The 15,265-nt window shown below is 41.4% G+C and overlaps 1 protein-coding gene across 4 annotated transcripts; it reads left to right on the top strand.

Annotated features, from left to right (window-relative positions):
* Positions 1–519: 519 nt before the first annotated feature.
* CLTA (clathrin light chain A) lies at positions 520–15,046 on the top strand. Of its 4 annotated transcripts, XM_021533865.2 has the most exons (7): positions 520–773; positions 7,441–7,478; positions 9,380–9,497; positions 10,849–10,960; positions 12,302–12,355; positions 13,525–13,560; positions 14,603–15,046. In XM_021533865.2, the coding sequence occupies exons 1-7, from the start codon at positions 563–565 to the stop codon at positions 14,772–14,774; spliced, it is 741 nt and encodes a 246-aa protein (XP_021389540.1). In that variant the 5' UTR covers positions 520–562; the 3' UTR covers positions 14,775–15,046. The 4 variants fall into 4 exon arrangements, with proteins under 4 accessions (XP_021389540.1, XP_085422800.1, XP_021389541.1 ...); XM_085566674.1 differs by lacking the exon at positions 12,302–12,355; XM_021533866.2 differs by lacking the exon at positions 13,525–13,560.
* Positions 15,047–15,265: the final 219 nt, after the last annotated feature.

The following is a 15,265-nucleotide window of genomic DNA, read 5'->3' as shown; positions in this document are numbered from 1 at the left end:
TGGAGCGGACCCCGATGGAGCGCATCCCGCAGGAGCGGATCCCAATGGAGCGGACCCCGATGGAGCGGACTCCGATGGAGCGGACCCCGATGGAGCGGACCCCGATGGAGCGGAGCCCGCAGGATCGGATCCCGCAGGAGCGCATCCCGATGGAGCGGACTCCGATGGAGCAGAGCCCGCAGGATCGGACCCCGCAGGATCGGATCCCGCAGGAGCGGACCCCGATGGAGCGGATCCCACAGGATCGGACCCCGATGGAGCGGACTCCGATGGAGCGGAGCCCGCAGGATCGGATCCCGCAGGAGCGGACCCCGATGGAGCGGAGCCCGCCGGTACCACCCGGCGGTCCGGCCGCCGCGGCCGCGCCGCGCCCCGCCCGCTCGCTGCTCTCTGGGCGCTGATTGGCCCGCGCTCCGCAGGCCCCGCCACAGCCGTTCGCTTGATTGGGTTAGGCGGGCGATGCTCGGCGCTCATTGGCGCAGGCCGGGCGGCCCCGCCCCTTCCGCGCTGCCGCCCGGCGTAGGCGCGGTGCGGAGCCGCAGCCGCCTGCCCACCTTCACCCATGGCGGACATGGAGCTCTTCGGTGCCCAGCAGCCGCAGCAGCCGCCTGCCGGCAACGGGATGCCCGACGGTGGCGAGGAGGATCCCGCCGCCGCTTTCCTGGCGCAGCAGGAGAACGAGATCGCGGGCATCGAGAACGACGAGGGCTACGACATCCTGGAGAACGGCGAGGTGCCCCAGGCGCTGCAGGGTCCCGAGGGCCTCGGCGCGGGTACGCCCTGCTGGAGCGGCGGGCGGGGTGGGGCTGAGGGGTCCCGGGTCTCCTTTACCCTCGGGGCTTGGGGCTGAGGGGTCCCGGCTCCCCCTGACCCTCGGAGCTGAAGGGTTCCGGCTCCATTGACCCTCGGGGCTGGGGCTGAGGGGTCCCGGCTCCCCCTGACCGGCCCCGGCGGGACCCTGCCCCGAGCGGGCCCCGCTGCCCGGGGGTGGTCCTGGGGTGGGTCGGAGCCATCCTGGGTGCGCGGTGCCACCGGGGAGCGCCCTCCTGCTCCCTGGGGTACGGCTGGTGTCCGCTGAAGATGCCTAAGGAGTGCCCGTGTCCTAAGCGAGTGGCGCTGATCTCGGCTAATCCGGGAGCCTGTCTGAAGGGAGGCTTCTGGAAGCTGGATAAATCCGCCACTTGAGTTTCTGTCTTCGGCGGGGGTGATCTTAGGCTTTAAGCATAAGAGCAGTTAAGCTAATGTTTAATTTTACTAAACCTTTAGCCTTTGTTCCTTGGTAACCTTTGTACTTAATGTAGCAAACCCGACACTGCAGAACCCGCGTTTGGAGAAGGGTGGGAGCTGTGTGTTGAGGAGTGTGGGTTATAGCCTGATGGTGGCTAAAGTAGTCCAAAATAAGCACTTCTCCTTATGAAAGGTTTTAACTGAAGCCTGAGTAGAAAGGGGTTGATGTTACAACACTCTCAGAAGACTTTTCTGCTACTTGTCACCAGAGCCACAGGGGCATATTTGCTCTCATGTGACATCCGTTTGTCTTTGCAGTAGGATGCCACTCTCCTTCTAAGTTGAACTGCTCCCCAGTTCACTGTCGAAATATCTTTAGAATTAAGTCTTCATTTTACAACCTGGTTTCAGAAATTACTGGTGTATCTTATGTATGAGGGGACAGGTTTGTAGTATCTCAGTGAATAAAACTCATCTAGATAAACTGGGTAATGCAGACCTTCTGGTGCTTATTTAGAGGTAGCACTGCCCTTAACATCAGCTCACTCATAAAGTCAAAAACATATGGATCACATACTCCTGAAAAAAAGGTATTTACTGGGGACTATTTTGCCCAGCACAAGAACTTGAGGATAATTGTTATCAGAACACCATCCTGTTTTGGTATCATACATAATTTGACTTCCGTATTCTATGTATAGTGCAGAAACAGACACAATGGTCACTTCCCTTCTTACTTTCAGAATCTTGAGACAGATATCTTGCCTTACATGGGCTTTATGTTCCAAACAGACTCTGGAACATTAAAGTGGCTGTTTGAAAACGAATTTTGTTGGGAAATCTATCACTGACTTTTCCCACAATGTACTAGAACAACTAGAAGAGTATATTCTCTACATACATATAGTGCTGACTATTGCAAAGTGTTTTCTTGTTAAAAGGTTGATTTGTTCAATGCTTCTAGATTGGCTTGATATTTAAACGTAGTTCTTAAACTGCCTTTCAAGCTCTTTTTCTCAAGTCATGTAAGTTGACTTGTCATGAAGTGAAAAAGGGTTATTGGAGAACTTTAGGAAGAAGTTAATAAAATAATAAATACAATAATATGATCTAAAGATCTGGGAACTTTAAGCAGGAACTATATGTCATTTTGCTTTCTTTTATACACTGGGATTGCATTTATGCTCTGGCCTGTTAAATAGGTGTGGTAGATGATGCTTGTGGACTTTTAGTGGTCCTGTTTTTTAACAAAAAAACCAAAACATAACAAAAATCGATCTTTATTGACTGTCAGAGCCTGTACACTCTCTCCATGTTGAAAAGCACAGACTTCAGCCATGCAAAATGTACTGGTTCAGGCATGGTGACAAATAATCTAATGACTTTTGTTCCATTTATGTTAGACATTTCTTATCATCTGATCAGTACCTTAATAAATATCAGACAGTTGTAGTCTCTGGCATATTAGCTCATTAAACTCTTCTGTAATTGAATAGGTGGATGCAAGTTTCGTCTTGAAACAATGCAAGTTCTTATGTAAATCCTTAAGCATCATGACCAGGGATTTGTGGATTTACTTTTTTTAACCGTAACCTTTTCTGAACTCCTTATTTACAGGTCTATTGGATAAGTTCTTTCTAAATACTGGGAAAAAAGTAATGACTTGGGCAGCTCCCATCTGAAGTTTGAAGATCTTAAGTTGAGATGTAATGACAAGCAGTCATCAGCTTCTTGAAATACACTTTTGAGAACTATAGTGTTTCATCAACACTCTTTCCATTTCAGTCTCTTGGTAAATAATTAGACAAATATATGGACAGAAGTGAGCTTCATGAATTGAAAAGATCAATTTTTAGAATTTTGTTAATTGTTGTAATGGTGGATACTGGGTGAGTATGGGGGAATGGTGGAACGTTGCCAGGCTTGTGCCTCTCACACAGCATAATTTCATGTTGCCATGATCATGGTGGCAATACTGATCCAGGCCTGATCCAGTAGGCCATTCATTATGTAAACAGCCATGTCATTCAAGCTGCCTGAGCATGCAAAAACCTAATCTTATTTCCCTTGGAAGGCGAATAATCCCTGCTTCAGAAGGCAGAGAGTACTGCATAAATCAAGTAATACAATGCTGTTGCCTAGGTATGGGTAATGTGATGTCTTATGACATTTCTTTTTCAGTGATGAATCAATGTCCGTGTATTTGCAGTGGGATTCTGACAATAGGATGTCTTGAAGTTGTATTGGTTCACTTACTGTGTTCTCTGAGCAAGAAAGTGTTAAGGGGAAATGTGTAGTTTCTAGATCCTGTAAGCCAATACAAATTGTCATGGCAGTTTGTTGAGCAGCTTCTTGTGGGGCATTTCATTCAGAGGCAAGCAGTTATGTATGTTAACAAGTGTGCAAAACACAAGTTTAATGCAGGCTGACTAGTCTCAAACATTACTTTCACATTTTCACTCTCTGTAAGTTTTATATGAACTTAATTATATGACTGATGAACTTTATATGATTGAACTATATTTGTCTTCAAAAGATGTTCATGAGCCTCTAGCAATTAAGAAAATTAATTGTGTCTGGTGGTTTGTCTAGGTATTTCATTTAATAGCCTTTCAGGAACTGAGTCAGGAACTGAGTATAAATTTGCTTCAAAATAGTTTAGGAAAGAATTGATTCCTCCCATCTCTGTAGTTAGCACCACAGACAGAAAGATTTCTTGTCTGTGACAATTGATTTTTTTCTTAATTGTTTGAACACCTATTGATCTGGGTTTTGCTATGCAATCAACATCTGAGGCTTCAGAGCCCCATAAGACAGCACTGAGAAAAGCATGATAGAGGAATGATATCTGTCTACTTGTGTTAGTGATTCTGCATTATTATGAAATCAGGACAGAAAAATCTATATTTTTTTATTTTCAAGAGAATACTAGCGGAAATGTACAGAAGGTGGAAATTACAGAAGCTGTTCTATTGGAAAATTATAGAACCTATTGCAGGTGTGTTTTAATTCTAGCCTATTGATTGTATTGAAAATGAGGGAACTAATGGATTTTGATAGGACAGCAGATTAAACTAAAACAACTGGAAAGAAGCACTCTTCCTGAGCTGCTTGCTTTTATTTTACACACAGGTGCAAGACTAAGTTGTGGCTAGAAAAATTGTTTATTCTCTAGGTTCTTGCATAACTATGTAAACAAAAGTTTTGTGAAAGATTCTTTCTTATCATGTTATGGGTTAGAGGTAGGTAAAAGGAAAACATGACTGTGCCTAAAAGAAAAAGGATGGTAAACTAGGCCTTGAGTGGTGAAGTTACTTAACTTTATGTCAGAATATATGAAACTTTTATGTTCTTCTGTCACTTTAGCTAGAGGTGTTAGCTCATTGAATGTAGCTGTACTTAGAGTACTTATTATTTAAAAGAGATGCTGAAGGTAACTCATTAAAAATACTTCTACTTTAAAAGAGTATCAGAAAAATGTTTCAGTGTACTGCAAACCCCTGCCTCTGACGTTTGAGATAAGTCCTCTTTTGCATTGATAATAAGACTTTAGAGAGGCTGGTGAACAAGGCTAAGCTAACTTCTTTTTAGTCCAGCTGGTACTGAATGGTAATAAATGACAGAAGCAGCCTTCAGAATAGGTGATCATCATTGTGATAAACCTCTGAGGCCATATATTCACTTCTAGAACTTCTAGAAAGTGACAAAATGGGTTTTGTATTTATCTTCCAACTACCCAGCCTTTTCTTTTGTAAGCTGTAGTAAATGTGGAGGGCATTAATGCAACCTTTCTATTTCTGGCAAGCTTGGGTGTTGTATCTCCTGTAAATGCGAGGCAGCTGATATGACTTATCCTCTCCAGACTCTTCCAGACTCTAAAAACTATCTGTGTTGCTGTATGAATGTTCATTATTACCATATTGTCAGCATGTGTTGCAGAACTGTAGATGTTTATATGTGTTCATTGCAAGAGTTTATCTTAAGTTCAAAAGCTAACAACAAGGAGTATGGTTCATTGCTAACTGAGATGGTTCTAAATATGTGGATTTTAACTTCAGGAGATACAGTACTATGATAGAATTGGATGGATTTTGAAAACTTTAGAGGGGTTTCATTGTTCATGGCTGCTAAGAATGTTATGATGGTGCTATCAGTATTTAAGCTTTTTCTGTGGGAAGCTTATGAAATTGCATGTTTCTGTGAACAGAAAAACCTGATACACAATTGATTATTGATGTGAAAGCTGACAGACAGGTAGTTTTTCTATACTTGATACTTAGTTATACAAGCATGAAGACTGGAGAGCTGAAATGAAGAAATGCTTGACTATTGGTCTTGTTCCAGTTAGGACACTTCTATTGGCATATGACAGCATGATGGTACAATTCTGCTTCCTCTTTTGCTTGTGATAAGCTCAGTCAGCATGCTGACTCTGCAGCTTAATTGCAAGTTCTAGGGAGCTCAGAACAGATGGGAAATTTGTTGTAATCCTGATAATGCTTGTAGCCTGGGTGCCCTCTGGAAACACAGTTCAGTGTCTGTTAGTGTCTGTTTCTGTGTAGAAAAATGGCCCTTAGACAAACCTATGTGTTTGTTTCATCAGGCACAGCCTTAGACAATGATGTTGTTACTTTTACCTGTCAGCCTGGGTAGTGAAGACCATAGTGGATGTGTTTTCCTGTCAATGGTGTGACAAGAAAATCATATTATCACTGTTCTTGGAAGCATCCTCAACATTTATGAGCCATTTCACCCAGTGGGTGACTTTAGTCTTTATAAAGGCCTCCTGTACCTTGCAAAGGAGTAGGAATCTGACAAAGTAACAACCATCTCTCACTTATGGGAATCTAGTTATAAAATATCTGAAATATATAAAATATAAAATATATAATATATAAAATATATAAAATATAAATATAAATATAAATATAAAATATATAAAATATAACTGAAAAGCTATTTTTTTCTTAATCTGAATCTTCCCATGCAAAAGTTAGTACCTATGTTCTTGGGGATTAGTATCCTCCAACTTAACTACTGTTCTTGAACTGATGAATTTACAGTCCTCTACATAACACAGTTAATGATTGCTCTTCAGGGCTCAGAGATAAAGACCTAAAACACTTGCCTAGCTCACTGATAAAGGAGTTTAAAGAACTTTCTGTGTGCCATTCTCTAGAGCTATGAGACTGGTGCATACCTAGCCACAAACAAGAGGATACAACACAGTAACTTGCTGAGTTTTGGGTCAGTCAGCTATCAGTTTTTAAGAAGGTGGTGGAAAATAACCTTTTGATAAGATTTTTCTGCTTACTCTTTGGTACAGTCACTTCTCTGACTGAGGGGTGTATTATGGTGGAAACACTTTTGTGTGAGAGATTTATCCATGGTGGTATGAGTAACATGAGTACTTGGTATAGCACGCAGACAGATGTTACGTGGCACTGCTCCAGAGAGATGCCCTGCTGAGATTTAGCAAAAAAATCCTGTCCTGAAAATCTTGGTTTATTTTGTATAGTCCAGAGATATAAATAGTTTCAAAAACTTAAAAGTTTGACTCACAAACTTTTTTATTATTTTATTATTTGTTTTATTTATTTTATTATTTGTTCCCTACGGCTGTATTGCCACTGTCCCTTTAGGGATAATAATGCTGCAACTGAAGTAGAAGCTCTCAAGCATGTCATCACAGATGGTAGCAGAAAAATGACTTTGCTAGGAATTTTAGCTCTATCTATGAGTTAATTAGGAGATAACAACACTAGGATAAGTATTAACAGTTGTTGGCTGCAGCATTGTTAATCTTCCAGGTAGACACTAAAAAACTGGTAGTCGTCCTTCTTAACTTCAAAAGTTGTGTAGTAGTCAGCTTCTAAGAGAGGGAGGACAGAGTGGGAGTAGCTTTAGAACACAGTCTGTAGCAGCTTCTCACCAGTATCAGCTCTGCTTTTTATGTTGTTAGAAGCAATATCTCATGATGAAGAAATGACCTTGTATTTCTGGTTCTGCAGAACGATGGCTCACTTGGTTTTTCATGCCTGTCCAAAAAAGTGCAGGGACAAGGAAGTGTCCCTGCAGGGTATCAAATAACATTCACTTTCACAACTCCTACATTTTACCTCCTTTAGTAAAGCTTCCTATATAAGATACAGAAATCAGTAACTCTGGCTGTTCTATGTTTCTCAAATGACTAAACAAATCACCTCTTTACAGATGCTGTTCATGGAGTGGTTAATGGGGATATCTATCAGGTAAGATAGAAGTATTCTGTACTTAGAATGTGCTGTTCTACTCTGACAACTTTATCTTAATATAGACTAATACTTCCCATTTCTTTAAAGTAATTTTAGTAATTTTGTCTTGTATCTGAGGATGGTCTTCTATACTGGTAGCTCATCTAATGGAGTTATCAGTCTTCTCAATTATGCCCATCCTCTGAACTTAGATGCCACTTAAAGCAGCAGTTCATTTTGAAATGTGGCTTAGCAGTACATAAGCACTGTAAAGCTGACTGTCAGGCTCTGTGATACAACTTTACATTGGCTTGCACTGGCTGCTAAGCTCTGATTACCTAGTTTAAAGAAGAAAGTGTGTTCTGATTACCTAGTTTAAAGAAGAGTTTTCAGATTTGCTTGCTCTTTAAAGATAATTCATGCATCCTGGTTTTCTTATCAAGATAGTCTTACAAGGAATGGACTGAAAGCATATATTCCTACTGACATGAAGACATGAAGTTGCATGAAATTAAGCTGATGGCTAAAAAGCTCAATCACAGTGTGAAAAAGCATGTTAGACAGCCATGGTAATGACAAAAAGAGGAGATACCTGCTTTATTGGTGTCAGGGAGGAATGAGGCATGCTAAGGCAAACACTTTGTTGTAATTGAATTTCACACCAGTTTGTCAATGTCATCATCATTGCCTGGTGTCACAGTTGGTTCGTTAGCCTGATTAAATGAATACTTGGGAAAGAAGCAACATGTGAGCAATGTACTTCTCCTTAGAGTTTTAAGTGACTGCTGAGCTTTGTGGAGACACAAACAGCTTTCACTGCTGCTGGCATTCTTGTATCAGCATTACTGTAAGATTGATGGGACAACCTGTATTTTACAGGCCCTTTGTGCTTCCTTGTACAACAGAAGGTAGACTTCCCTCTTTAGATACCTTGATTTTGTATTTGGAATTCTAAGAGATCAGTTGATTTTGTTGACAGAGCTTCCTCTCAATCAGAAAGAAGAGGCTAAATGGGCTATACATAACTTAGGTTTTAGCTACCTGTAACTAGCTGGCCCTGCAGCTGGCCAGTTGATTTTTCTTTGGATGAAATGTGAAGCCTGGTGGTGTCGCACCAGCCTAGCCTTTTCTCTTTGCATTATTCCTTCATTGAGGGCTACAGGAGTCCAGAGAGGGGCAAGGTACAGGCAAATCTGTGGTCAGCTGCAATCGACCTGGTACTCTTAGAAGTGTTTCTTAACTCTGGTAGGGGTAGGATGAAGCAATAGAAGTTGTTAAACTTAGAGTATATTCTGTAGCAAATACCACAATATTCATTAGCTTTGTAAATCTGGTGTATTAATATTAGCCCTATTAATTTCAAGTCTTTGAGATGTTACATTGTGAAAAGGATGCTAGTACTCTCACTGTTCTGGTGATTAAATATTGAAATACATTATAAGTGGCATACATCGATCCAAATTTTGTAATGTGGTATGGTAATGTCTCTTGAAGTAGACAAATAAGCTGCAAAGAATGTTTTGTACTCCTGTGCACAAAACCATAGAGAAAATTACTTTCTCAGTAAATATTTAAGGTGAGATGAACTCAGAGAATATCTGGCCTACAGCTGTGTAGTGAGGTGCTAGGCATTGTCTTCTGTGTTCTGCAGGCTTAGTGTTCTGGCACTAAGTTTTTGTGGCACTGTATTTCCAGTTGTCTTGAATTTTTGTTTGATCTCTGATTTCTGGAGGAAACCCTGTGTTAATTTCCTTTGATGCTGTTGTAAGCTGTAGTAAGATGTTTTCAATAGTGGAAATGCATTGTAACATCAAATTAGTTGGCTCAGTTCAAATAGAGTTTAATTTTATATAGCTGGCAGGCAGTTATCTGAAATTGCTTGTTATGCACAAATGACTTTACTATTCCTTTTCTCCAAGGAGAGTAATGGTCCCACAGACTGCTATTCTGCCATCTCCCAAGCAGATCGACTGCAATCAGAACCAGAAAGTATTCGTAAGTGGAGAGAGAAGCAAAAGGAGCGCCTGGAGCAACTTGGTAAGCATGGTATTTATTGAGTAACCTAATGTCAGCTTCTCTCAGGCTGAGAGAGGTCAGGGTGTTCTACCTGGGGAAGAGAAGGCTCTGGGGTAACCTTAGAGCTGCCTTCCAGTACCTAAAGGGGATCTGCAGAAGAGCCGGAGAAGGAATTTTTACAAGGGTGTGTAGTTTACAAGGGGCAATGGCTTTAAAAAGAAAGAGGGTAGATTTGGATTAGTCATTAGGAAAAAATTCTTTATGGTGAGGGTAATGAGGCACTGGCACAGGCTGCCCAGAGAAGCTGTGGATGCTCCGTCCCAGGCTGAATGGGGTCTTTGAGCAGTCTGGTCTAATGAAAAGTGTCTGTGCCCACAGCAGAGGAGGTGGAACTGTGTGATTTTAAAGGCCTCTTCCAACTCAAGCCATTCTATGATCCTTAAGCAGTAGAATTCTGAACCATGACACTGCCTCTTCAAAGTCTTAACATGCTTCCTGAGTTCAGGGAGCAAGCCTGGATAAGTCTTCTAGTAAGCAGACTTAAGACTGGTGTGGGAGTCAGCAAGCAAGTGTCTTTCTGAACCTTTACTTACAGATGAGCTGACAGAAAATGAAAAGGTTTTTTAAGCTTTGATGATAATAAATACTGCAGGCAATAGTAGTTTATCTCAAGGGATAAAGGTTTTTCATTTTGTAATTGCTAAGGCCATCTGTTGTTGCATGGATCTTAATCTAATTACTAAATTAAGAAAGTAATGGATTATTAACTAAACTAAATACAGCTATCAAATGCAGTGGTACCTACCCATAGACAGTGTCTAAGGGACTACACACTGGTGTGCTTCCCACTTATATGGTCAGGGAGCCTTTGCTTGAAATTGTTAGGACAGAAACTTCTGTAAAATGTAATTCTGGATAGAGTTGACCGTTTTACTCCTCTTTTGTATTAGTTACAGCAGATGAGGTTGTCCTGAGCTGGAGGCTGTGTGTAAAAGTATGTGGAGTGCCAGGTTCCTTCACTTGGTTTAAGCATAGAGGATTTACTAAGCTTGTTCTGGCACTGGCATAGCAAGGTGACTATTTCTGGTTTGAGCAGTTTGCAGACCTACAGATTTACTGAATCTGGACTACTCTGCAAAATGCCTGTCCTAAACTGAAGTGGACTGTCCCAGTTACGCAGCACGGGAATCCTTTGAATGTTCGTAGTATTTAGAGTTCTCACAGTGTAAATCAGGAAATCTTCTAACCCTTACCTGAGTTGATGAACTAGAGTACACCCTGAACTAGAGTACACCCTAAACTATCAGTTGAAATGTTTGCAAGATGCATTTGAATACAAACGTGACTGACAAAGCAATTCTTAAATCTTCAGATGCAAACTCACGAAAGCAGGAAGCAGAATGGAAAGAGAAAGCCATAAAAGAGTTGGAAGAGTGGTATGCAAGGCAAGATGAAAAGCTTGAGAAAACAAAAGCCAGTAACAGGTAAAGTTTTTCCAGCCATCAGGAGAGTTATGAAAATAATTGGGAAGGGAGGTTAGAATACTTTTTCTATGTCCTAAGGCAATAGTCCTTCAGATCATTAAAGTAAACACTCCTACTACCTACCTTTTTTCCTTAGATAATCTAGATTAAATATCCAGGAAGCATTAAGATGATGGTCAGGTATTACTGAAGATTCCTTAGGACATGAAGCTTGAACAGGGCCAGAAAATATTTTACTCTACCTGCTTGTTGTCATACTCCCAGCTGCACAGGTCTTCAATGTCTGCAGTTACCTACCCTGAGACTAGCATTCTTACTTGCTTACTTTAGAACCTATGGAAGTGGCATTCTAATTAATCTTTGCTGCAGGTCATTTTATTAAATATCTTAAAATCTTTTGCTGCTTTTTTTGGAAGCAGTTCAGAAATAACATGACTCAGTTCTGCTAGTGAAAAACTAAATGCTGACTGTGTCTGTGGTGGTTTGAATGGTCTAATTATTTGTCCTGTGGTAGAAAGTGATAACTCAGTTGCTGGAATAGTAAGCTCTTACACTTTCTTAGAAGTTCCCTGTGGAATTTTGACTTCAAGCTAGGTGATGGTAAAAGTGATGGAACAGACCCACTGCTTCTTAAATCCCCACTTCATTTTGTGCAGGTAATCATCAAGACTGCTTTATATTTTGGAAACTCACAGGGTTCAAGATGAACTGCTGCTTTGTTCATTTTGTTGGTGTTTTTTTGTTAGTTTGTTTTTTTGAAAGACTGCTTTTCTTATCAAAATGGCCATCAGGTTTGTCTTTTTAAAATCCTAGGTAGACTACTCTTCTTTCTAAATTTCAGAATTATGGATTTGCCGCTTCCATTCACTGAGGAATTCACTACCTTTTGGTTGAGTGAAGAAAGGGAAACAGGATTAGTAGTGTCCTAATTGGTGGCCAGAATTCATGATACCCTCATAGCTTTATTATGGCCAGTGTTTGAGTGCAGGATATGGAGTCTGGAGCAGAGCTCATTAAATAGGTGTTGCACAGAAGTGTTTGGCATTCTCATCACCCTGGTGAGATCCCTTGCCTGATGGTAGTTTCTGTCCTCTGGGAGTAGTCTAATGCTAACACTAGCAGACCCAGACTTCTAGGATATAGCAGAATTTCCGTGTTGCCCCTCTGACCAATGGCTTGATTGATCCATTCCATGTGGTAACTGCTTTCCTGTTACAGTAAGTCTAGGTGATGCAAGGTTAATGTGCTTGTTAAAACTGCCTGCAGCTGTGTTCCGTACTTCTCATCTTTATCTCTTTTCTCCTGCCTGCTTGCCTGCCTGTTGGACTACTTGCTACCTAGGGTGGCAGATGAAGCTTTCTACAAACAACCCTTCGCTGACGTGATTGGTTATGTGTATGTTGCTTAACTACTAATTCTGTTTGCTAGTCAACACGATAATAAGCAGGATTAGAAATAGTGCTGACTGTCTGAAGGTGCCTTCTGAATATTTACTTTTTGGACCACTTCTTGTCTGGAGTATTAAGTGCAGTTTTCCTGTATGCACTGCACAAATCCTAGCACTTTCAGATTAAGTCATGTAGTGTACATAGCACTGGAATTATGGTAATGACTTCAGTACTCTTTAGACCTGAGGGTTTACAGTTGTTTCCAGGCCAGTGAACATTGCGAGATGCTTTGTTGGGGGTGTGGGTTAGTGCCTGCAGTTTCAAATGGGTGCTGTATTTAGTCCTTCCACAGAGAAGCAGTGTTTAACTGTGTAATAGGCAGTGACAACCTGCTTTGCGTACTTATCAGAAAAATACTTAAGCAATGCTTGCACATAAAGGTTCACAAGCTAAGGAAGGTAGAAAGGCATTGCCTGACGTGAATCAGGGTAGAAAATGTGCATGCATGTAGAAATAGGAGGCTGTTAGAGAACAGATGGAAAGTACAAGAAGGTGGCATTGGGGGAAATCAATGTAAACTGCTGGGAAGACATTAGGAGCAGTGTAGATGTTTTGCCAGGCTTAATAGGTCAGTGACAACAGAGCTGTGACTTTCAAGCCCCAGGGAGTATGCTAGTTTCTGAGGGGTAGAAGGATTGCAATGTTCATTGGCTTGATCATGTATTTTAATTTCTTCCCTTAATTTGTAGACTTGAATTGAAAGATGGACATGTCACAGATTCTAAGGTGACACCTTTAGAAGGTGTATTGGTGAGCTGTGTTGTGGCTTTGAATGCATTAATATTGAAGGTTTGGTGTGAAATTCACAGCTAACTGTAGGGAGATGTAAACCAAGACTTGTGAAATGATGGATTTACAGGTGGTGTTTAACTTTTCTGAAATCTCCTGGAGTTGGTTTTGTTAGATTTTTTTTCAATAAAACCCTTATTGTTATATGTCCAATGCAAATGTGCAGTGTAAGTGCTGCCTAATAAAACTGGCTGCCTGTTTCCTGAATGTAGGCTAAGCTACTAGTGCATGTTCAGCCAGCTAATCATCTGCATTAAACTCATTCTCATTTTCTATATCTGACTTAAACTTTCTCTCCTTGTTTCTTTTCTTCTCTTCACCTTTAAGCACAAACATAAATCATCCTTGCTACAGCCTAGAACAGTTAAGTAAAAAAATCTTCACTGCCCCTTAAAAGTGTCATGTCACATAAAGTAGCAGTGTTGTAGTGATCCTTGTCTTCAGTGGTGTCTGTAACCTTATCATCCCTGTGAATAGTGCTGAACCCTCATGAGAGAGTCATTTTCACTGCTTTCTCTGTATTGCTTGTTGTTGTAGATGGATTTGGTTTGATCCTTTGATGCTTACTGCTTCTGCACTCAGGCAGCTACCAGGGCCCCACAGTTCATGTAAACTAGATGCTGGAGTGTTATCCCTGCATTGAAGCAGTTCTATTGGCAGTATAGAAAAGCCAAAATAATACAGCTGGGACGCCACTGGCACTATCCAGTATATAATGTACAAAGCCTTCTTAGAGTATCCTTAGGGTGAGAGCAGGGGAAGTATGTTTGTTCTGTGAGGGGACCTCAAATAAGTCATCTCCTCTGCCAAGAAACACTGTAGTCTATTTCACTCACAAGCATGGGATTCCTGCCTTAAATTCCTTATGATTCATGCTGCTTCACTACAGCATTGGGAATCATCAGCAGATAGTTTTATGATGGCCTGTAGGCCTTGGGGCTGATTTAAATCCTCAAATGGCATTTGTTAAAGACATGCTTGCAGGCTGTTGTAAATTTCCAGTTGGCAAATGTCCAGTATGAGCCATAAGTGGCAGAGGCTTAAGTTAAGACCTGGGCATTTCTCCATAAATAAAATGCCTACATAGAAGTGCCTTAATTCCTACAAGCTTGTGTGGCGACTCCTTAGGCAAAGACTCAATAAGTATTCTTAAAACCAAACACCTGTATTCCAACATTTTACACAATCCTCTGCGATCCTCTGCACTGCTTGTGCATAGCATAGTACTGCAATCTACTTTCATCTCCAGGATTGGGGCAGTGGGAGCTTATGTGGCCATAATGTCCACAAGCAGCTGTCAGGTCACATTTCTTACAAAACATGCTGGAAGAAACTGCATCCTGTAGGAGGGTAGGAGTGCCTTTTATGCTGGGCATTAACACGAGGTGCATTGCATTGCTTTTAGGGCAGCTGAAGAAGCCTTTGTGAATGATGCAGAAGAAGTTTTTCCGGGCACTGAGTGGGAACGTGTGGCTCAGCTCTGTGACTTTAATCCCAAGTCTAGTAAGCAGGCAAAAGATGTGTCCCGCATGCGCTCAGTCCTCATCTCACTCAAGCAGGCTCCACTGGTTCGCTGAAGCAAAGCTGGATGGAGACACTACAAATGCAATATCTTAACCTTACTCAGAGAAGCTATGTTTGCAGTAATTTGATTAATTGTTTCAATGTGTATTTTTGGACCACATCATGATGTATCTAGAGGTGATCATTGTTTGATTGCATGTTCTTCCTGGTGTTTTCTTTCTGTGTCTGAAATGGGAGAACCTCCAAAACTACAGTCTCTGTGCTTTGTGCACTTGAGGTGTCACTTCCTACATTACTGATATTAAAGATCTGTTAAACAGCAAAATGTGTTGATTGTGAATGAATTGAGAAGGTCTCCTGCTTCCTTTTCACAGAGAGTGTTTGAATTAAGTATGAGGAAACATTTTTCTTGATTGCTAGTGATTTCACCTTGCTGGTGAATGTCCAGCCAGCAGTGCTTCTGGTCTCTGCAAGGCTGTCCTCCTTGTTTCTTTAAGCTTTCTTAAAGCTCTTGAGGGTTTAGTTAAAAAACTTCTCCCCTATC

The sequence above is a fragment of the Lonchura striata genome, chromosome Z (assembly GCF_050655825.1).
Source record: "Lonchura striata isolate lonStrDom1 chromosome Z, ASM5065582v1, whole genome shotgun sequence".
NCBI classification, from domain to species: Eukaryota; Metazoa; Chordata; class Aves; order Passeriformes; family Estrildidae; genus Lonchura; species Lonchura striata.
The sequence above is the reverse complement of the archived record's forward strand: the minus strand, read 5'-3'. Positions and strand labels throughout refer to the sequence as shown.